Source organism: Mauremys mutica, chromosome 5 (genome assembly GCF_020497125.1).
Source record: "Mauremys mutica isolate MM-2020 ecotype Southern chromosome 5, ASM2049712v1, whole genome shotgun sequence".
Taxonomy (NCBI): Eukaryota; Metazoa; Chordata; order Testudines; family Geoemydidae; genus Mauremys; species Mauremys mutica.
In genome coordinates this window covers 12,029,103-12,052,532 of record NC_059076.1, presented here as the reverse complement: position 1 = coordinate 12,052,532, position 23,430 = coordinate 12,029,103, and the positions used below count along the sequence as shown (strand labels likewise).

Sequence of the window (23,430 nt, the reverse complement as noted above, 5' to 3'; positions counted from 1 at the left end):
TTGAGAACTGCTGACTAAGAGCTTTACGTTCAATCCTGTAAATGTTTTTTTTTCTTTCAGCTAAGAACATAGTTCTAGCTGGAATAAAGGTATGTAAATTTTTTTTGTTGTTGTAAAAGGAATTGGTATAAATTTCCTTTTAGTTAAGTAACATTTTCATTTTTGCAGTGACTGGGAATGTTCTTGTTCAGAGATCAAATGATTGAGGAATCTATAGTTTTATCACACAGTGCTGATAAGACAGGCTATACTTGTTCCAGAAGTACATTCTGACTGTCTCCTTAGTCGTAGTCTCAAAGAAGGGCCCTTTTGAAAAAGAATTCTGAAATACATACTCTTGGGGGCATTCTGTGCCAGAAAATTAAAAATTCTGCACACACTATTTTAAAATTCTGCAAATTTTATTTGTCAAAATAACATTACATAATCACGCCAATTTCAATTATGTTGGTAATTTATTTCAAACTGCCTGTCAAGTATGTTTGTAACAGTACGGACACACACAAAAATTACCCCAGAAGTACAGAGTTCAAGAAACCTCTTTGACAACCCAGTTCCTGTTTCTCTGCCCCCTTCCTCCCCCAGAGTCTGGCCAGGGGACCAGACACTCACATCCCCTCCCCTGCCAGAGCCCAGCTGTGGGGCCTCCCCTTGCCCAGACACCTGTCCTTCCCCCTCCCCCCCCTCCCCCAGGATCAAGAGGGAGAAACAGCCTGATGTTGGGTCCCAGGCTTGCAGGGAGTTTCCTGCGCACCACCCTCTCCTTCTCTCAGAGCATGCTGGAAACTGCAGCCGCCAGGAACTCTCCAGCTCCCTTTCCCTCCCCCCGGAAGTGTCTTCTGTGCGCAACTGGGCTCTGCTGAGTCCAGTGGCTTCTAGTCGCGGCTAGCAGCACCGTAGATCATTTCTGAGGGTGGGAGGGAATCTTCCATTTTTGGTGAAAAAATATTGCAGTGACAGCTTTTACGTATTTTTTACCAATTACAGTTAGTGGCTATGAATAATCAAGTTTCATACCTTAAACAAGTGTCGTTGTTGCCATGTTATATACTGAGCAAAACATTGAAATGTAGACATATTCTCTGATTGAATTATTTGTTCAAGGGCAGTAGGAAACGGTGTGGAGTCTAATGTTTTTAATTAAAGCAGTACATCTAGCACTTCTATTTAGCTCACTTAGTTTTACTGTAGTATTAGTTCTTCAGAATCTCCGTATTGAACATGATACCTAGGCAGGAGTATATCGTGACTATGTGAATTTCTTTCAATTGATGTTCCATGATTTGTCGGTTTTAACACTCCCCTCCTGAACGTCTTTGAAGGCTCTTACAGTTCATGATACCAAGCAGTGCAAGACATGGGATTTGGGGACCAACTTCTTCATCTGTGAAGATGATGTTATAAATCTAAGGAACAGGTCAGTACAGTTATTTAGATGTTTTTGAGCTATCTACTGTCACTTGTGTGTAACAAGAATGTTCGTTTTTCACTGCCTATGACATATATTTTATGTTGTATGTTTAGTGTGCATTACATCTTGTTCTATTGGAGTCATTGCCTTTGAGCACAGTGCCCAGGTATAAAGGGAGAGCATTCTGAAGTGGGATTGAGTCCTGTTTGCTCTGCGCATCTTGACTTCCCATAGCTAGCAGCATGTAAACAGTGATTGTTTCCTTGTAGATAATGAAAGAACAGAAATGCATTTCTTTTCCATCTTTCCAAGGTTGGCTGAAGAAAGCCAATAAACACCTTATTTGTAGTCTTTCACTCTTCCAAAGCAAATATTAAAAAGTGTTAGCAGTCAGACTCTAAATCTTACTATCTGGTTGATGGAGCCAGAGTTATCACAGCACATGTGGTAAATTATTTTAAATGTGAGGACGCGTGAGTAGTCATTTGCAGTAAGTGTTTATCGTAAAAGAAGACTGTAAAGAAATAAACGTTCTGGGAATTGATTGGAGGATGCCATTGAAAACCAGAATGCTGTTGTTTCAGAGCTGAGGCCACACTTCCTCACATCGCAGAGCTCAACCCATACGTCCATGTTTTATCATCGACTGCACCACTTGATGAAACCACAGACGTCTCCTTTCTAAAAAAGTATCAGGTATGTAGTATTTATTTAAAGTAGCTGTGCAACATTCTACCTGACCAGAGTAAGTAGTTTCTTCTTTTTGTCTGAAGTGAAACAAAACCCTCAAACTAGTTTTTTCATCATGTTAAAAAGAAGATGAATAGGTATTGTGCCTGGGCTGGTAAAAATTTTAACAATAATTTTGCAAGACTGAAAGAACATGTTCCTGACATTGAAATTAAAGCTGTCAGTGCATAGTTAAATGTCAGATTGTTTCACAATTTAAATTCAAAGACAGAGAATGGCAAAGATTACAGTTTCTACTCTAGAGCTGACCTGTCTGTATTGTACACTTTATAACAAGCTGTGATATAACTGAGGTTCATATTTATCCTGAAAAACACAGGAATGGAAAATGCTACATATATGCAATGTGATCAGATTAATGATGTAGTGGCAACAAAATCCTAAATTTTTAAAAACATGTTGGTGTGAGTTTGCAGCTTGGACATTTGTACACACTTCAAGTGTTGGTGAGTCATTTGCATTAGAACATATGAGACAGTGCACATTTTCTTTAAATAAAATAAAATAAAAATTAAGCCAATATTGTTTGCATTTCCTAATTTTATCCCTTTAACCTTAAATATTGGATTAACATGGTTTACTTGAATTTGTCTTTTTTTCCTTTAACACAGATATTCCTTGTGACTAATACAAGCATTTAAATAGCCTGAGTTAGGCTTTGAACCTCACTACTTGCAGGAGGGGTTATTTGACTGTGCAGGAGGAGTGAATTCTCATCTTTGCTGTCACTATTTGTCTGCAGACACTTTTGTAAGACTGTGTTAATAGAACAGAAGCACATCTGTTCAAATTGTGATGGTTAAATCTGCACAATAGAGGCTTTCTTACACCTGCACTCTAAAAGGAAAGGTGCATCTCTTTTTCTTACTGGCTTTAAACAACACCTAGACATTATTTCTTGTACCTTTTTGTCAACAGTGTGTCATATTGACTGAAACGAGGCTATCACTGCAGAAGAAGATTAATGATTTTTGCCATGCTCAACACCCCCCTATTAAGGTAATGCTAAACTGTGGTGAGCTTATTGGTCCAGATCATCCTGTGTTGATCCATGTATGGAGGATTCTTCCTTCATCCTCCTCTTTACTCAGAAGTGTGAAGAGGGGAATGCTACCTTCACAGCCAGGGCTTTGAAGCAGAGCCCAGAGCTGAAGCGCAGAGCAGCTCCGGAGCACTGGAGCTGCGGGTTTTTGCCTGGAGCTGGAGCGGAGCCGGAGCACAGCGCCAAAGCCCTGGTCACAGCACATTGCCTTCCACAATCCCCTTTTGCTGGCATACTCTGGGTGCCCTGGAGATGTTACTTTTAATGGTACCGTTCCTTGCCCTGCTCCTGGATTTTTGGATAGATGCTCAAGTGGGAGGTAGAAGAACTTGTAGCTGTATTATCTCTTTCTGGGTACACTCCACAGCTCGATGGCGAGAGCTGCTAGAAAAGGAGTACAAGTGTTTAAAGTGAAATAGATGGATCTAGACTGTTCTCACTGGTACCAGATGACAGAACAAGGAGTAATGGTCTCAAGTTGCAGTGGAGGAGGTTTAGGTTGGATATTAGGAAAAACTTTTTCACTAGGAGGGTGGTGAAGCACTGGAATGGGTTACCTAGGGAGGTGGTGGAATCTCCTTCCTTAGAGGTTTTTAAGGTCAGGCTTGACAAAGCCCTGGCTGGGATGATTTAGTTGGGGTTGGTCCTGCTTTGAGCAGGGGGTTGGACTAGATGACCTCCTGAGGTCCCTTCCAACCCTGAGATTCTATGATTCTATGGTGAATCTGATCCAGAATGAATGAGCTGAGACGAAATACAAGAGATGGAAAACATCATCTTTTTTCATTAGTTTTGTTGTGTGCTGATGCCATCTCTGGTTCCAGCGGTATGTGTTCATTTAGAAAGATTGATGTAGAGCTAAATTCTGTCTTTTGGCACAGTGTTTGCTGGATTCTATACAGTACACAGGGAATTTGCACCTAAATTAACATCATTGGATAGTATCCTTAAGTGACAAGAACACTTCTGTTTTGTGCACCATTAAGAATGTTCATAGTTTTCCCTTCTTTTATAGTTTATCAGTGCAGATGTGTATGGAATATGGTCACATTTGTTTTGTGACTTTGGTGATGAATTTGAAGTGCTGGATACTACAGGAGAGGAACCAAAAGAAATCTTCATTTCAAACATAACACAAGTAAGAGCTAGTAATCATACTGCCATGATTTGATTTGTTTTAAGATCTACACTTAACTTGATGTCGTCTGTCTGTAACATGGTAAATTTTGGATGCTGCATCTGATCAGTTCTAGAATTTCAGGGAATGGTTTAGGCATCAGTGGACAGAATCCTAATTTGATGAAAACTGAAAGGGAGAGTAAGGGGTACATGGAGCCCCTGGCATGTGGTTAGCAGCCTGAGCAGTTTCAACTACCTCTGTAATTGTGTATAGATCACAGAACGGGTTGATGGCAGCCACTAACAATGATACCTCCCTTGTCAGCTTTGCTCATCGTACCAATACAGTTTGAAATGCATGACTGCATGACTTTTCTCCCAGACAGAAAGAAAAGAAATAAAAGGGGTGGGGGTAAGGAATGGGAGGATCCTAGTATCGGGGTGGGAGGAAGGAGGGGTGCACAGAGCCCTTGGCATAGAGGAGAGGGTGGGCAGGGATTGCAGGCAAACCCTGAAGTAGAGGGACATGGGAAGGTAGCATGCAGGGAGCTTGTTCGGAGGAGAGGGGGGGCACAGGGATGCAAGAAGCACCCGGTGTGTGCAAAGAGCTCAGCCTACAGAATTTATGACTCCCTAGTTGGTTGTTAGGTGTCAGTATTGTGGTATCACCTAGAATCCAGAGGGGCCTCATTTTGCTCCTAGGCACTGTATAAACGTACAATAGAAGACAGTCTCAGCCTAAGAAAACGTACGGTCTCAATAGCCCAGCAGACAAAGGGAAAAGAATATAACATATAAGCAGGATGATGGCTTGGCAGTGTCATGTTAATGCCACAATTGTTTTCCTTTTGTTTTGTTTGTTTAAAAATTTTGGGGTTCATTTCTTTTTTTGTTTGTTTTTACTTCTCAAACTCCGGTTAGGGACTTGATCTGGCTGGAGTTCTATTTTCCAAGTTTTGTTTTTACAACAAGCTTAAAGTACAGTGAACAATGGTGTTATATAGTACAACAGAGGTTCATATTGGTGTAATAGATATGTTAATACTAGTCCCTATCTTGCAGATGCACCCCTCTAAATAACATAAGATTTCCTGGGGATATGTACAGGAGGAGGAATAAAATGAGTTTGGCCAAGGGAAAACTACATACATTTAAATAAAAACATTCTGTTTGACCTGGCCAGCGGTCTCTGTCATCTAGTGAGGGTGGAATAGATCCATAATTCTCCTTACATTATCTATCAGATTAATGCCTTCTTGGACAGGAATTGTTACTTACGAAGTAGAACAGGTAATTATCCTTACATCTGAATGTTAAATATGTCACGGGTGAGGAGACCAACTTCTTCAAGGAGTCTTTCTGGTTTCAGGAGTGCAGAACTGAAGAAATGAATTAGGAGTGTGGTATGGAGAGGGGCAAAGCCCAGGGATTTTTTTTAAATGATGTATTGGTTCCCTGGGTTTATTGAACTCAAGTTTCTGAAGTACTGTACTTCTCTCCAGGGATCTCAAGAATTTTTTCCAGCATCTGTTAGGGAATAGTATTTTGATGAATTCAGATAAGTGGTAGTAAGATCAGTTTTGGATACAGAATTCTGGAATAAAGACTTCTTTTAGGGAAAGGAAGGAATGTGTAACAGGTGTCTTCCACGAACTGCTTTAAGACATGGCTCGCACTCTGTAGCCAGTTTGTCTTCAGTAACAAAGATATTAGCAGTAAGGTAACAGAGCCCTGCTCCTACCTCTTCTACGTGTTTAGTTGCTTCTGAGGTTACACTTTTAGGACCGTTCCTTACTAACTTTGCAGTCGATTCCATTTTCAGTCAAACCCTGGGATTGTCACTTGCCTTGAAAATCATCCTCACAAGCTGGAAACAGGACAGTGCTTAACCTTTCGGGAAGTTAATGGAATGTCTTGTTTAAATGGATCGATGCAACAAATAACGGGTAGGCCTTGTATCTATTGTTTTACTTGTGCAAAAGGAACACTTTTGTTGGTAGATATGTGCATTTTCCCTCACTACAATGCCAGTATGCTTGCAGCAGGAAGAATGTAGATACACTGGTGTAGATCAATACTGAATTAAAGGATCTCCTGTTTGTGGAGCTCTGCTTGGTGGTCTGCTAGATTAGAACATGCTGAGATGATGTGAAAGGATTTTTTTATAAAATGAGTATGAAGAGGTCAGAACCACTGGGATTGGGACCATCTACAGTGTTTGGACACCTGATATTTTTAGCATTCAGTCATTGATAGTATCCTAGGAACATGGAACTCATATCCCATCTAAATCTCAGCCAGTCTCTCAAATTTAATTGTACTGTAAACTTATTAAAGTAAATTTTGAGGTAAAATTTAAATTCTGAAGGGGAAATTTACTGCACAATTGTGCCAAATTATTTCAAGTCAGTTCTGTGTTCTTTATCAGGGACCTCCAAATGATAGTACTTAATTTTTTGTGGTGACATCTGGCTATGTTAATACCATCATGTAGGTTTTGTAGTGCAAAATTTCTTGGGTAACATCTTATCCTAGCTGTGTTGGAGGTAGGAACTGTAAATCTATAGCACAGAGTCCAGTAATGTTAGTGATGAAATGTCTGTCTTGTTTTGAGCTTTTCTGAACTGAACGCTTCTGTTCTTTCCTCCTAACTTCCCTGATTTCTCCCCAAGTCCCTCTTCCTGCCTTCCTGCCTTTGTTTTCCAGTTGGCTGATGCTTAGGGCTACAATTTTGGCATGGATGTCATGGAAATCGTGCATTTGAATTCAGTCCTTGAACTCTTGGAAATGAATGTAAAACTACATTTAATTAGGCCCCTAAACTGAGTGGCACTGCTACCTGATGTATGGGGTCACAGCACCACTCAGGTTTGGCTCATCAGCCCCATGGAGATGGAGGGGTAGACAGGCCAAACCCGAGTGGTGCTGTGACCCCATGTGCCAAGTCTCAATGCCCCTAGCAGGGAGCCAGGCCCAGCCCTGCAGTGAATGCAGGGTGGGTAGGTTTGCTATCCAAATCCCTCTTCCTTCCCGCCCCCCAGCTTTACCTTTCACCTTGTGTGTGTTGATGTAGCAAAAACTACATTATTTGCTGACTTTCCTGTGACGTACTGATTTCCCTCCCCACCTCTGCCATGAAATTTACTAAAAATTTCTGTGCCAAAATCATAGCCTTACGGATGCTTATTCCCTAACAGTATTCTTCCATAACTAATGGTGTTTTGATGAATGAATTTTTGAAAAAGGCCTGTTTTTTGCCGTTAAGTGCTCCAGCTGCTTTGCAAAAGTTCCTGCCTCTATTTCCATGTTGTTCTGCTATGGTGCTGAGCTTGGTTGATAGTACAAAATTAAGTGAGTATTGATTGGGCTAAATTGTGTTGCTCTAATTGTCCAGTCCCAGGGGAAACCAATACTTCATATTTCCTGTTCCTTTACAGCTAAACTGATAACAAAAGTTCCTTACACTTTAAAAGGGGGTGTGTGTTTGTGTGTGTCTATATAACAAATTATTTTAAACTAATGCTTTAGGCCCATACCTGGGAAAAGACATGAAATGTTGAAAAATGGGTAGACTACACTGACCATCATGGTTGTGTCATAGGGTTGAACTATAGCAATTACAACCTGAAAAGAAGCAATGAGCGAGTAGAATATTAGCAGAAATAATGTATATCCCTGAGAAATGGAATAACTGTATGTACCTCAGCTGCTTATTACGTGACATTGTCACCAAAATAATGGTTAACCTTTTATCGTTTCAGTGGTGTCACCTTATTCTTTCAGCATTGGTGATACTTCAGATATGGAGCCTTACTTACATGGAGGCATAGCTGTCCAAGTAAAGACACCCAAAATATTTTGCTTTGTAAGTGTTCTCTTGATGCAGCATGTTTTTCTTCTAAATGGAAGTGTGTTTTTAAAAAAGTGGAATGAGAATTGAGTGGTTGCAGATAAAGGTATATGTAGAAGGTATAAATAGGATGAAAGGACAGGTAACTTTTTGGCTAACGTGGTACCCCCCCATACGCTCAGAAAAATAGTAATTTCATTATTCAACTGCAGAGAATCCTGAAAATTTCAACTTAAATTTGTTGTTCATCAGTCCAGTAAATCTGAATGTTTGAGAAGCCTCCTTCTAACCCTAGCCCAAGGGAATGTTGTAAGAATAGCTCTTGGCTGGGATGTTGGAGAATATGTAGTGCTCTCAGCGGCATACTGAGAGAACAAGACGAATGTGAATATGTATAGCATTGCCGCTGTTAACTCTGCATGTGGTCACTTGTGTTGTGGCAAGCCCAAATTACTACCCCACCTTTCTAGAAGTGAAAGGTTAGTGCCCTCTCCCCACTGCACTGCCTTGCCACTCCCTCCTCCCCCCTCCCCCTGGACATACACACACTTTTCCTTTAAATTATTTGTTTAGTCTGGGTTCTACACCAGATTCTTTGCATATAATCTTAACTGCTCAACTGTTCTCTGATTTTATTGTTTCTGCTCCTATCAAGTGTGAAGTGGTAGCTAGATGGTGCAATAGAACAGTGCACTGGCTTATCACCCCTGGAGACCCAAGTACAAATTTTGGACTTTCCCTTACTTTAAAGTGTTTGTTTGTTCCCAGAGGATTCCAAGAGCTCCTAATGGACAACCAGAAATAGCATTTCATGTGGTGGGAGGTCCATCCTGTAAGCCACCACTCAGTGATATGCAAGTGCATTTATCTAGTCTCTCCTTGTGCACTTACAAAACCATCATAGAACTGGCCGCTGGTGTAGACTCACCAGTAACTGACAGGCAGAAGTATTGCTGGAATAGGTATAGACAATTGGATATCTAACGTAGCTGCAAATGTTATTTGTAGAAACTCTTTGAGCAAAAGTAGAAATACATTAACTTCTGTAGCATTAGTGAAATGAAGAGTAATAGAGATGAGAACACCGAAAAGAAGGTATGTGTAGATTTCAGTGCTTCATGTGTGGGGTTAGAGATCAGTTACCATTGTTTGCTTACTATTTTGTTGTCCCATTCATTGCCCCACAATAGAACAGGATATGTAAGTAAGTAGGTGTAATACATTCTGTTCAGGAGATCTTGTTTTCTTCTAGGAACGGCTGGAGAAGCAGTTAAAAAACCCAACTTACCTTCTTGCAGATTTCAGCAAACCTGAGGTAATTAGCATGTGGATTTTTTTTAAGACTAAATTTCCCATAATTTTGCAATATGAAATTGCATATCTGTCTAATTTTGTATTGGTTGAATGTGAGTGTACTGGAAAGTATGGAGTAGGAAGGCGAAGGGGGGTCTCAGTGTGAAATGGTAACGTAAAATGTATCTTTTGTCCTATTGTTGTAAAAGATCTTGACCCAGAAGTCCTGTTCGGGATTTTGTGGGAAAATGTAAGAGCCAAATTCAATAACTTGTTAAGAATTCTCATTTTTCATATAAATATCTAACTGTAAGGTATACTATTTTGTGATTGGCTAGGGCTACTAACCAATGATTTCTGCTGATTGAAATCTGAGAGCTCCCTGTGAAAATCTTTAATTTCTACCTAACCAAGATATTGAATGTTAAAAACTGCCCCACTAATAGTTGAATCTAGTGCTGTCGTCTTCCTACCACTGATTCAGTAACCTACTATGGACCCCCGACTCACACAACTTTAATCCCATGTAAATGTTTAATCAAAACGTTTGCGCTGGTGATTCCATCCCACACTTCATTTTTTATTTCTTTTCTTCTGGGGCTTTCCTTTCCTGACAACTAGTGTTTGGCTGTTGTATTGGAGAATGTAACTATCATTTGCTTTGTTAGGTACTGGAAAGCCTTGCATTCAAACTCTTTTTGTTAGAGCTGTAGTGTTAACTTTGACCTTCACCTGTTCTCCAGCAAGAAGATAGCTAACAAAACTTTCAGAACACTGTGGAAAAATGTTTGCCATCTAGAAAAAGGACCAAAATGGGGGGTGGGGGGAGAAGTTTAATCTTAACTATAAAAAAGTATTTGGCAGTGTCCTCTGAGGGTTTGTGTACGCAGCGTGCGCCAGAGAGGTGTAAATTCTAGAGTGCTTTAAAGTGTTGTGCTTTAAATGTTTTGGGTGAACCTTGCTGATGTGCTTTGAAAGGTTTCTAGTGCATGTTAACATAGTACTCTTTCAAACGGGACTATATCAACGTGCACTAGGTACATCTTAGAGCGCATCAGCAGGGTCTATCTAGGGCAGTTAGAGTGCAACACTTCAGAGCATTCTACAACTTATATCCCTCTGGTGTGCATTGCTGCACTATATAGATGAGCCCTGAGTTAGCCATGGATTAGTTCTGTGTAAATCAGACATCTCCTCTTCCTTAACAGGCACCTTTGCAAATTCACACTGCCATGCTTGCATTGAACCAGTTCCAGGAAAACTTTGGTCGCATGCCGAACATTGGGTAATGTCATTTGAATACTGTGTTTATCTTCTGATGCTTAACTTGTTTCATTTCCAATATCAGACTATTGCAGGGTAATGTGATAGATTGTGTTACTGGTGAGGTACCTGGAGTTTTTCATCTCTAGATTATGAGTTCAAATCAAGACCAGTTTAGTAATGATAGAAAGTAACAATCTATGGATATGCCACTGAACAGCCATTAATGAGTTTGGTCTTAGTCCATGACACACTCAAAAACCACCCCGCTTTCTGGCACCTCATTGTCAGTCTCACCAGGAGAGGCCAGATATCTAACTACTTTTTTTTCAGTGGCCATCCCTGTATGTCATGGTGGTTTCCCATTGATGGAGCAGTGTGCAGAAGCTTGCACTGCCACTGCAGTATGTGATCCCATAGCTCTTGCATGGATAAAGAGAGAATTTTACTCTCACCTTTTACCACCAATAAATGAATATAATTAAGTCTCTGTACATATACAAACATAAGTAGCCTTTAGGAGAGGGGTGGGCAAACTGCGGGCCGTGTTTTAATCTGCCCCTTGAGCTCCTGCCAGGGAGCAGGGTCAGGGGCTTTCCCTGCTTCGGTGCTCCAGGTGGGGATTGGGGTCGGGCGCTTGTCCCACTCCATGCATGCTGAGGCTCTGTGCAGCTCCCAGAAGCAGTGGCATGTCTCCCCTCCGTCTCCTACATGTAGGGGCAGCCAGGGGTCGCCGCATGCTGCCCCTGCCCCAAGTGCCGGCTCTGCAGCTCCCATTGGCTGGAAACTGCGGCCCATGGGAGGTGCGGGGGCGGTGCCTGCGGACGGGGCAGCGTGCAGAACTGCCTGGCTGGCACCGCACCTCTGCGTAGGAGCCAGAGGGGGGACATGCCGCTGCTTCCGCGAGCTGTGGGGGCAGATGGGGCAGTGTGCAGAGCCTCCTGGCCACGCCTCTGCGTAGGAGCCGGAGAGGGGATATGCCACTGCTTCTGGGCGCTGCAGGGGCAGCACCTGCGGACAAGACAGTGCACAGAGCCGCCTGGCTGCGCCTCCACGTAGGAACCGGAGGGGGGACATGCCGCTGCTTCCGCAAGCTGCTTGAGATAAGCGCCACCTGTAGCCTGCATCCCTGACCTCCTCCTATGCCCCAACCCCCAGCCATAAGCCCCTCCTGCTCTCTGAACCCCTCGGTCTGAGCCTGGAGCACCCTCCTGCACTCAAACCACTCATCCCCCGCCCCCACATCCCAACCCCCAGCTTCAGCCCAGAGCCCCCTCCTACACTCCAAACCCCTCATCCCTGGCCTCACCCCAGAGCCCACGCCTCCAGCTGGAGTCCTCATCCCCTCCTGCATTCCAAGCCCCTGCCCAGCCCAGAGCCCCCTCCTGCACCCTGAACTCCTCATTTCTGGCCTCACCCCAGAGCCCACGCCTCCAGCTGGAGTCTTCACCCCCTCCTGCACCCCAACCCCCAATTTCATGAGCATTCATGGCCTGCCATACAATTTCCATACCCAGATGTGGCCCTCAGGCCAAAAGGTTTGACCACCCCTGCTTTAGGAGTCCGACTTCAGGTGTTGTTCTAAGCTTATATTGTCAGAGCTAAAATACCAACATTAAAACCTTTTGTGTAGACATATCCAGTAAAGACACCTATTTTTTAACTAAATATTACAGTTTTAAAACAGATTTTAAGATGTATTTTCAGCACTTTTACAATCAAAAACTAGACATATTTCTTGAGTTTGCTTCCTGGCTTTTTGCATAGGGAATTGTTCTTCTATGTCCGTATTCATGGAAAAAAATCTTTACTATTAAGCTTTCATTGCTGTTTTTGTCCTGGGATTTAGATGCCTTCAGGATGCTGAGGAGATGTTGAAAATAGCAGTATCCATAAGTGAAACACTGGAAAGCAAAGTGAGTAGCTCTTAGCTAAGTTGCAATTACTCTACAGCGTTATGTAGGTGGTTATAGTATGAATGTGATTAATATTCTTAAGAGCTTTTATTATAGATAATTTTAAATACATGTATATCTGCCTTGCTTTAGTTTCTGGCCCTTGACCCAGCTTTTGTTGGTACTCTTTTATGGATTTTAAAAAGAAGAACCTACAACCCCTGCTGCAGGAAAAGAGAACAGTGCATCCTTTCCTTAGGGCGGGTTTGGCCTCATACAGGCTGGCCATTCCCTGGAGTCTAAGATGGGAACCAGGCTCCATTGCCCCTGGATCTTGAGTCTTGTGCGGTTCTGGGCTATGTAGGATGCTCTCTGGAAACCTCCTTTCTTCCATCCTGTCCACCGTTTGCTTTTGTCTGTGTGTTTGGACCATCCCCTGTTTGAGGGTAGTGGTTTAGGAAGTGTAGCGAGAGGGAGCTAGTGCTGATTAAAACATGGTTAAATCCAAGATGGGTTTCCTTTTGGAAGTCTGGGTGGCTATTAGATGAACTGGCCTCACAGTGGCTGTTCCCCTTGGCCCTGGAATCCCCACTTGGTTTTCCTGTAGGCCCACTAGGGACACTTACCACAGAACTGCTACTCCACACCTTAGTTGCATCCGTTTTTGCTCCCCTGTATTCATGAGCAGGCAAGGGCTCAGAACCAGGACCATTTAGGAGGGGCTGTTGGGTCTGAAAAGTATCTTAGCCCAAGGTTCAGTAGACCATCTATCCATTACAGCTGTGACTTGGAGCAGAAAATAAAAGGAAAGCAAAGGAGCAGACAGACATTGAGCAAATAAATCCAAAACTGACAAGCCACTTTTCAAATTCTGTGCACTTTCTACTTTTCAGTCCCATGGAAAAGTTACCTCATTGTTCTATCCAGACACTTACACTAGACTTCTCAAAACCACATTTAGCCCCAAGCAGTGCAGATGTCTTAGCCTTTGAACATAACAGCTAAAAAAAAACTTCTAGCATGTCATGTCCCTTCTTGACGTTGTCATGCCTGAGAGTGGCAGGCCTTCTCTCAGGATTGTAGGGCTTCAGCCACTTCAGTGTCTCTTCCCCCATAGGAAAACCACATCTGTTGGCTCCATTGTCAGAAGAGTTGGATGATGATAAAAGCCAGAGGTTGAATGGGTATGGAGACTTGAAATACTGTCACTTCTAGAAGTGCTGGTACCTTTTGGTCAGGGTTGACTCTGTCGTTCCTGTTTTCTGGATAAAAAGTACATGTCATTGCCTGATTGATAGCACTGTCTCACAAGCACAGAATAGTTTTCATTTCTGGGAGAAATTCATAAAATCCTTTTTATTGTGGATTATCTTTCAGCCTCAGGTGAATGAAGACATAGTGAAATGGCTCTCTAGGACTGCTCAGGGATTTCTAGCTCCCCTTGCTGCAGCAGTAGGTGGTGTTGCTAGCCAAGAAGTCTTGAAAGCAGTAACGGGAAAATTTTCTCCTTTGCAGCAGTGGGTAAGGTTTTTTTTTTCCTCTTGTTTAGCTTTATTAATACATGGCAGTGGGTATGGAGGTTGTTTCCACATGCTGAAATTGAAGGCAAGCATAGACACTTACTGTTGGCATTGTCTGTGTGAAGGTATAATGTATGATGTATGCTAACTTGAACTACTGTAGATAAGAATGGTGCTGCCAGGGATGCTGGGACTGGCCTCTAGAATGCAGTTTGGTTAAAAACTGTCCGAGACTCATTGGGAATTACTTTCAGAAGGACTGGATAAGTGATGTAACTGTCATAGATCAAAAGAGACATCTGAATGCTATGAACGTACCAGCTTTTTCTCTGGCATAAACGTTTATTTTCAAGTTCATTATAAACTTTTAGTAGCTAGGAAAAATAACTCCCAAGTTAATGATGCTATTTAATCGTATATTGACAGTAGAGATTTAGCCTTTGTCTTCCATATTTAATTTTCCTAATTTTCATGGCTACGTATTGTACACAGAAAGTGTGCATTCCTAATTGTCTTCTTCTAAATCAAATAAATTTACACATTAATCTGAAGTATTTTCATGTGATCAAATTATTTTTTCCCCCTTAGCTGTATATTGATGCATTGGATATTGCTGTATCTCTAGACAAGACCAGTTGTGAAGAATTCCTCCCAAGGTAAAGCTGAAATATTCTAAATATTCTAAATGTTTTATGTACTGAATCATTTGTGGGCATGCAATCCAATTTTTAAGATTTTAACCTAGTACATACTTTCAGTACATACTTTGACTGCGCATTTTTTTTAATCAGTTAGAGGAAATGTTCCCTAGGTGGGCATATCTTATTTTTAAAATCACAGAAGCATAGAACTGGAAGGGACCTCGAGAGGTCATCTAGTCCAGTCCCCTGCACTCATGGCAGGACTAAGAGTAATGAGTCCTGAGACTGTATGAGTTGTGGGGAAGTTTTCACCTCGTTTTCTTAGCTAATATTGAAGCACAATATATGCTATTTATCATATGTAGGTTAGTATCACTCTTGCCTTACTGTTTTCCCTCTTTATCTGAATGTGTCTGCACAGGGGAGATAAATATGATGCCTTGAGAGTTTGCATTGGAGAGTCTCTGTGCCAAAAGCTGCACAAGTTGAATGTTTTCCTGGTAAGTTTGGCTTATGATATTAAGTTATGTGTTATGTGAACTGTTGTATATTATGGTGCAAGTAATTATAACTGTCCTCAAATTAGCCAGAGCTGCAGTGGTTACATGAATAACTGGCCAGATAACCATTCAAAAGTAAAAGTAGATTCTCAGTAAGATACATTAATATCTAAGAGATCCATTGTAAATTACTGAATTGTGTAAATGATGCCTTGAACCTGCAAGGAGCTGTGTACAATGAGACACTGCTCATGTGGACTTCCTTGAAGATCAGGGTCTTAATGAGTAAAGGAAAAAAATATACAAAGAATGCATTGCAAAATTATAACATTTAGAATGACAGTTTGGTTCCTGCTGTGGTGCTTCATAATGTCCTGAATATAAAGGAACTGTGTCTGTATATGGAAAACAAGTCTTATTAATACGAGGTGTTTTAAATCTTTGGAGAAAATCTTGTAGCAAGAAGTGAAGAGTGATTTGGAGAAAATCTATTTGTAGTTGTCCAGAAAGGTCATCTAACCAGCCTAACTGGGTAAACTTTAATGGTAGTATTTATAAGATGTCCACTGCTTTGGTTTCTGGGCTACTTTTCATAAAACTGCTCAGAACATAATCTTTCCTGCTTTGCAGTCCATCAAAGCAGCCAACCTAATTTTCCTCAGAGAATCCATGGAAGTAGCTAGAAGCTAGTATAAAAAATGTCAGGCAAGTTAGTGAAAAGCCTGATAGAACAATGTCTTGGATCTCACTCAGAGAGTGGCTAGGTTAGGGTTTAGTTGTATATTTGGCAGTGAGTTGGTGGCTTGCCAAAAAGAACATTCTCCTCCTAGTTCTTGATGGTTTCACCCTTCATTTAAATGGTTGGAGCATTCCTTCTGTGTGAAATTGTTGTGGCAGGTCGTATGGTGTCTCTGATAACTGGGGCCTAGATTATTCAGGACTTTTGTAGCTAAACATCTGAATTTTGAATTTCACCTCAATATTTACTGTAATTTATATACTTTTTCAGCTAATCTTATGTTATGAAGTCCCCTCCTATTTTTTTAAGCGATAGAAATAAAATGATGGCGTTGACCACTATAATTGTATTTTCTTTAGGTTGGGTGTGGAGCAATAGGCTGTGAAATGTTAAAAAATTTTGCACTACTTGGTGTTGGTAGTGGCCGAGACAAAGGCATGGTAAGTTTTATGCACACGTTGGCTTGTCATTATGTGTCTAAACAATAACATAAGACAGGGTTTATTGTAAATATGGCATGCTTTGGATGTATTGGAGACTAAGCGGGGAAAGCGATGATGGTATACAGAGATGTGTGCTTGTTTCATTTTTTTTTCCTCTTTTAAAGAGGATTGTTTATAATGAAAACCAGTTTAAATACCCTCTTACAGATACATATTTAAAATCAAAATTGTATTCCTCCAGTCTTATTAAGGAGCTAGTCTTGTTTTGGATTGAGTTCTTGGGTAGAAGGAAGAGAGTTGTGTGTAAATTGGGATGTTCATGTGTGATTTGGAAGTAGAACTCATGAGCAGCACTCTTGGGAAATAGTTTGTTTTAAAATCTAAGATGTTAAAATAGATTGTTGTAACAGTCTTTATGCTCATGTTACCATCTGTCAATCTTATTTTGACACTGGAAACTAGATTTTACAAAAAGAGCAGTGCTGAACAGCACGCCTAATTTCTAATTTCTTTTTCCTTCTTGCTATAGGTCACAATTACAGATCCAGACTTGATAGAGAAATCCAACTTGAACAGGCAGTTTCTTTTTCGACCCCATCATATACAGGTAGACTTTCTTTTTGCATCATTACCCACTGTGAGACCTTAGCTTAAGCATATAAATATTTGTGTGCAAAGAAAGGAGTCTTTGAGAAACCGGGGGGGAGAGGAATGGACTTTAACAATACTAAATCTAATATTTAGACTTATTCATACATCTAAATTTATTATTTATGTTAACACCAGTTTAATGGACTCAAAGGGCCTATTTCTCCACTCATATACACCAGTGTCACTCCATTGACTTCAGTGAAGTTATTCTTCCTTTACATAGCTGAGAGTGAAGAATCAGAACCAAGACCTTTTCAAGCCACTGAGAGTGATGAGAATTATGAACAGAATTAATGATAAAATGATAGTCTGCTTTAAAAACTTGCGCCATGACTTTCTGAAATATTGGTATGGAGACCCTGGAGTTATGATACTAGATGTTTTAATTTGCAGTTCATAATAGTCAAATCAACTTGCTTGCCTGTGTGCACCCTTGCATATAAATATACGCTGTCTTAACTATTCTGTTAAGTAATTAAATATTTTGAAAAATGCATGTAATTAATCATTGGCTACACAAAGCAATAGTTCATTCTTTGAAAGCTACTAAAAGGAGAAAGACAGTTGACTTTGCATTGTAACCTGCAGTAGTCTCAAGCTTTGGCAGACCAATGGGAGAAGCCAATTCCATAGCCCAAAGACCTTCCCCTCAGTGCTCTGCCTTCAGTTATTCAGATGTAGCTGTTGCTAGCAAAGACAGAAATGGCAGCAAATTGGGGGAGAGATGGTGTCTTGCATGGCTAGAACCCAACCTATATAGAGAGCTTTACTAACCAATGTCAGCATTGAATTGCACTTATTTCCAGGTGCAAGTCTGGAAAATTGGAATAACATGTTCTCTCTTCTCTCTCCCCCTCCCCCCCCCCTTAATGCTGTCAGTTATGTGGATAATGGCATTTTACTGTGACCTTTGAAGTCAGCCTCATGTAGGTGACATTTCAATAATTCAGTTTTGAAATCACAATGCTATTGGTTATTGTTTGAGGTCTACTTTGGGTAAGGACTGGTCACATTTTCCTGCCTGTATGCAACTGAAATACACTTTTAGCCACAGATGCTAAACTAGGGGCAATCGGGGATTCACAAGCAGAAAGTCTACTGCAGTAATAGGGGCAGACACCATCTCTACCCTATTCTATAGATCAGGGGTGGGCAAACTTTTTGACCCGAGGGCCACATCTGGGTATAGAAATTAAATGGCGGGCCATGAATGTTCACGAAATTGGGGGCTTGGGTGTGGGAGGGGGTGAGGGCTCTGGCTGGGGTGTGCTGGGGATGAGGGGTTGGGAGTACAGGGTGCTCTGGGCTAGGACCGAGAGGTTCAGAGGGTGGGAAGGGGATCAGGGCTGGTCTGGGGCAGGGGGTTGGGGCGTGGGAGGGGGTCAGGGGTGCAGGTTCGGGCGGCGCTTACCTCAAGCAGCTCCCAGTAGCAGTGGCATGTCCCGCCTCCGGCTCCTACACGAATGCGCGGCCAGGCAGCTCTGCGCGCTGCCCCGTCCACAGGTGCCACCCCTGCAGCTCCCATTGGCTGCAGTTCCTGGCCAATGGGAGCTGCAGGGGCGGTGCTTGGGACAGGGGAAGGGTGTGGAACCCCCTGGCTGCCCCTACATGTAGGAGCTGGAGTGGGGACATGCCGCTGCTTTCAGGAGCCACGCGGAATGGGGCAAGCCCCCGACCCCGCTCCCTGGCTGGAGCTCGAGGGCCGGATTAAAACGTCTGGAGGGCTGGATGTGGCCCCTGGGCCATAGTTTGCCCACCCCTGCTGTAGATGCTTTCTCTCCAACTTCCCCGAACCACCAGTATTGCATCTTGTCTGGACTGGGTTTGGCCAGGCCCTCAGAGCAGATCTTTCACAGCCTGTTTTGGATGAATAGGATGATTAAAGGTGAAGAGCACATCTCTTGAGTAACCATTACTTGGTTTCCTGTCTAACTTTTTATTTCCTCATTTTCAGCGGTGGGGTTCAGATTTATACATTTTATACGCTGAATGGTTGTTTAATGTGCAATCCTGGAGGAACTTTCGTGACCTAAATCTAGCCACCTTGACTCTTGGTTTTAGAATGAATAAACATAAAATAAACACATTTTTCATTTGATTAGAAACCTAAAAGCTATACTGCAGCAGCAGCAACCCTGAACATCAATCCTCAGTTAAAGATAGAGCCGTATCTTAATAAAGTGTGTCCAGCCACTGAGAACATTTACAATGATGAATTCTACACCAAGCAAGACATCATTGTTACAGCTCTAGACAATGTGGAGGCAAGACGATATATAGACAGGTACGTGTGGTGAGATGGGCGTCAGATCTGCTCCTCTGGTTTTTTTCCCCCTAATCTTTTTTCCTCCAATTCTAGTGGGGGGGGGGGGTTAAATGTGACTTGACAGTAGTATCCTCAATCTTGTCTTTCAGACCTTGAGAGGAATCCAGACAAACTGGATTGCCTTTAAAAAAAAAAAAAAAGTGTGTGTGTGTAAAATCCATCTCAGCTGATATAAACAGTGGTGACAGCATGTAATAGGGATGGTCTCAGAATGTTTTCTCTGGCATGAAATAGCAGCCAAGAACTGTAAAGGAAGAGGTGGTGGGGAATACCTCTGAGGTGCTGAGAATTGCATCTTTGGCCATCCATTAGTGTAGCTGCACTAATGGAAACAGTGTAGACAAGCAAGGCCTCAGTAAACTGATTTGTTCTAGTGTGGCTTCCCCTAGTTTTAAGCAGGAATAAGCTACTTCAGTGCAAATCAGTTCATAATGGCATTAGTGATTGAAATCCTCAGTGAGACAAGGCCCAAGACAAGTTCAGGAGCCAATCTGTCAGTCTTTTTTTAAAGTCTTTCCTATATCCTTAAAATCTATTTGGGCTACCTGTGACATCGCTGGATAATGCATGACCTTGGCGTTCCTGAAAATGGAGGGAAGGGAGGTCCATTTCTAGTTGCACACTGAATGCCTCTCCTGGCCTGGATAATGGAAACATTGAGCACAGATATTAGAAACTGATGTAAATTTTCAATATCCTTTGCAGTTCATCTTGAAAAATGCGATTGATTCTGGTCTGAGAAGTGATTATTTTTAAATGCTGCATCATGAGGTTTCCCCTTTGTTGTGGCTCAGTGACTTCCATGTTGAACTTGCTACGTGTTATTAGCGAGATTATGTAACTCACTGTTCAAAGTATTTAGTGTTGGGATAATAAATACAATATAAAAACTTAAAATACAAAGCATTTGAGGGTTGCAACTTTAAAGGGAAGTGTAATTTGGGAGAGAATTTCCCTTTATGGGGAAAAACCATGGAGGTGCTTTTGAAGAGTGTAGAGACACATGAGTTCTATCATGAATGGTCCGCTATAGGAAAAATGAGACCTGCCAACTCCAGGACACTATGAAGGAAAACTCAACCAGTAGATGGTTTGCAAGCACAGAATCCCAGCCAGAGAATGCTCAAAGGAGAGGTCTGGAATGTAGTCAGGGCAAACACTGTCAAGGGCTAAAACATCAGGTTTGACAGCAAACCAAGTTTTTGAATTATAACGAAACAATCCTTCACTTACGAAACATTCAGAAGCAAAAAAAGAGTATCCATGAAGATTTTTTTTTTAAGGACATTTGGCTTGTTTTCAGATACTCCAGAGAGGTCAGTGAGATCCTGAATGATTTTTTCCCCTGATATCTTTTATGTTGTATTTCCACTTTAGTCGTTGTGTAGCAAACCTGCGTCCTCTCTTAGACTCTGGAACAATGGGAACTAAAGGACACACAGAAACTATTGTGCCTCATCTGACAGAGTCCTATAACAGCCACGTAAGTGTTCTTTTCATAACAGTAACTTACCATGTGTGGCTGATCTTACAAGCACCTTTTTTCTTATACTTTTTCTACCTCTTGTGTATTTTAAATGCAAGTGACCCGTTTGAGTGACCACCTGTTGTTGGAAAGTCAGATTTTAAAATGTGGCAAAAATTATTTTTCTAAAGATGTTCGCAGAGGAAAACCAAAACTAATATGTTTTAAGGGTTTTGTTTCCTCTATTTAACCAGCAGTTACAGTGGGATCAGAAATTAAAAGTAATTCTGAAATAACCTTAAAATATTGGCACCTGCTCTTATTTGAAAGTGGGGAAGTGATGCCCTTACGTAAATGCAGTATCATGGTTCAGTTTTGCTTTTGGAGCTCCTACCCTCTTGCCTTTTCAGTTTTGTTTTTCAGTTGCAGTGAAAACAGTTCTACTTATAATATCCCTCTTGCCTGTAAAGACACTTCAAATGCCACTGTGGCAATTTAGCTTTGTTCTGGCAATCTAATTGTAATGCTTTTATAAACAACCCCCAACAGCCTTTGTGTTTGTCAGTTGAAGTTCAACCTACAGATAATACAGTCATTTACAATGTACCGATAGTAATATACTTTAACATGCCTGTCAGTATACACTGCTCTTTTTTTTTTTTTTTTAATTTAGCGAGATCCACCAGAAGAAGAAATACCCTTTTGCACTTTAAAATCTTTCCCAGCTGCCATTGAGCACACAATACAGTGGGCAAGGGATAAGGTACGTGTACTGCCTGGCAAGGTACACACATTTGTTCTGATTTAGAAGTGTGTGTGTGTGGCGGGGGGCGGGAATCAACTTAAAGAATAGTGACCTGCCCAACACCATAGTTCTGCTTTTGTTTTTTAGTTTGAAAGTGCGTTTTCTCACAAGCCTTCATTGTTTAACAAATTTTGGCAAACCTACCCATCCGCAGAAGAGGTCTTGCAGGTAGGAATAAATGTTGTGATTAAAATAAGGGGCTTAAAGTAATGGCTGTTATTTTAAGATCAAGATTCAAGTTCAGTTCTGTTTTCATTCCTAATACAGAATCTGTGACGTGATGATAATCATTAAGGCTGTAGGTTTGTAACGGAAGTCACAGATTCCATGACTTTCCGTGACTTCTGCAGCAGCCGGTGCGCCATGGCATGTGCACACCCCTCTCCCTCCCCCCCTCCCCCCGCAGCAGGAGAGTTTGGGTGTATGGGGTTGGGGCACGGGATGGGGTGAAGCGGGCTGTGGGCAGCGCTTACCTGGGGGGGCTCTCCAGAAGCAGCGACATCCCCCTTGCTCAGCTGCTAGGCAGAGACATGGCCAGGCAGCTCTGTGTACTTCCTCTGCCCAGAGCCCTGGCTTCGTAGCTCCCGCTGACTGGGAACCACAGCCAATGGGAGCTGCGGGGGTGGTGCGTACAGGTGGAGGCAGTGCGCAGAGCTGCCTGGCCATGCCTCTGCCTAGGAGCTGAGCAAGGGGGATGTTGCTGCTTCTTATTTTGCACCCAATGTGATCAATGATTATTAAGGCTACATTTTAGTCACGGGTATTTTTAGTAAAAGCCATGGACATAAATTTGTTTTTTGTTTACTGCCTGTGATCTGTCCATGACTTTTACAAAAAAATACTTGTGACTAAAATGTAGCCTTAATAATCATTGATCAGATTGGGTGCAAAATAAGATTAGTTATAAATATCCACAATAGCCATATCAGGAACACCTCTACCACTTCCTGAATTGCCACTGTCTGAGTTAGTAGCCCAAAGCTGAGTCAGTTGTGTGTAGAAAGCTTCTCTAGCTGATATGTACCTGTACACATGGGTGGGAGCAATGAGTTGTTATACTGCCCTCTGATATTAAGAAAATATTGGGCATCTTCCTGAGAACTGGTGCAACAACTAATCTGAAGGAACTAATTTGCTTCCATGTAAATAATTTCATTTTTCTGCATGGTAAATTAATATGCAACTTCCAGTAAGAGGATTTGCGCACACATTCTCTATACTGAGCATTGATTACCCCATGGTAACCAGGATTGAGGCCGATAGAAACAAAATGGAATAAACATCTAACAAGCAGGTAACTTCAGAACTGCTATGTTAGGCAATAGTGTTTGGAGAAATTGCAAAGCAGAAGCTGCAAAAAGGGTGGCATGAAGTGAAATAGTGAAGCCTAGAATAAAGAATATTTCATAAATTAGACTTCCACTTTCCCTTTTCTTAGTAAGGTAACAAAGTTTAATTTACTCTCTTATTTTATTAAATGGTTGTAACAGAGCTTGTCCAGTCTAATACTGTTTTCCTATTCCCCCTTTCTGTTCAGAGAATAAAGTCAGGAGAGAGTTTAGAAGGCTGTTTTCAAGCTATCAAATCACTCAGTAGAAGACCCCGAAATTGGTCTCAGTGTGTGGAACTTGCAAGAATAAAATTTGAGAAGTATTTTAAACATAAGGTTTGTATATAAAACCTGTTAATGTTGAGAAATGGCTTTTGATTAATTGAG

At 41.7% G+C, this 23,430-nt stretch overlaps 1 protein-coding gene across 1 annotated transcript in view; it reads left to right on the top strand.

The window, feature by feature from the left end:
- Nucleotides 1-23,430, top strand: part of UBA6 (ubiquitin like modifier activating enzyme 6) — a 55,900-nt gene that overhangs the window by 9,243 nt on the left and 23,227 nt on the right. Inside the window, exons 5-24 of the mRNA XM_045018640.1 lie at nucleotides 61-89; nucleotides 1,323-1,417; nucleotides 1,996-2,107; nucleotides 3,080-3,160; nucleotides 4,219-4,341; nucleotides 6,145-6,268; nucleotides 8,084-8,187; nucleotides 9,425-9,487; nucleotides 10,674-10,750; nucleotides 12,578-12,644; nucleotides 14,001-14,144; nucleotides 14,732-14,799; nucleotides 15,206-15,284; nucleotides 16,383-16,463; nucleotides 16,996-17,073; nucleotides 19,220-19,401; nucleotides 20,821-20,926; nucleotides 21,582-21,671; nucleotides 21,801-21,881; nucleotides 23,251-23,379. Of these exons, the coding sequence (XP_044874575.1) occupies nucleotides 61-89; nucleotides 1,323-1,417; nucleotides 1,996-2,107; nucleotides 3,080-3,160; nucleotides 4,219-4,341; nucleotides 6,145-6,268; nucleotides 8,084-8,187; nucleotides 9,425-9,487; nucleotides 10,674-10,750; nucleotides 12,578-12,644; nucleotides 14,001-14,144; nucleotides 14,732-14,799; nucleotides 15,206-15,284; nucleotides 16,383-16,463; nucleotides 16,996-17,073; nucleotides 19,220-19,401; nucleotides 20,821-20,926; nucleotides 21,582-21,671; nucleotides 21,801-21,881; nucleotides 23,251-23,379 (1,913 nt within the window). The remainder of the gene's footprint in view (nucleotides 1-60; nucleotides 90-1,322; nucleotides 1,418-1,995; nucleotides 2,108-3,079; nucleotides 3,161-4,218; nucleotides 4,342-6,144; nucleotides 6,269-8,083; nucleotides 8,188-9,424; nucleotides 9,488-10,673; nucleotides 10,751-12,577; nucleotides 12,645-14,000; nucleotides 14,145-14,731; nucleotides 14,800-15,205; nucleotides 15,285-16,382; nucleotides 16,464-16,995; nucleotides 17,074-19,219; nucleotides 19,402-20,820; nucleotides 20,927-21,581; nucleotides 21,672-21,800; nucleotides 21,882-23,250; nucleotides 23,380-23,430) is intronic.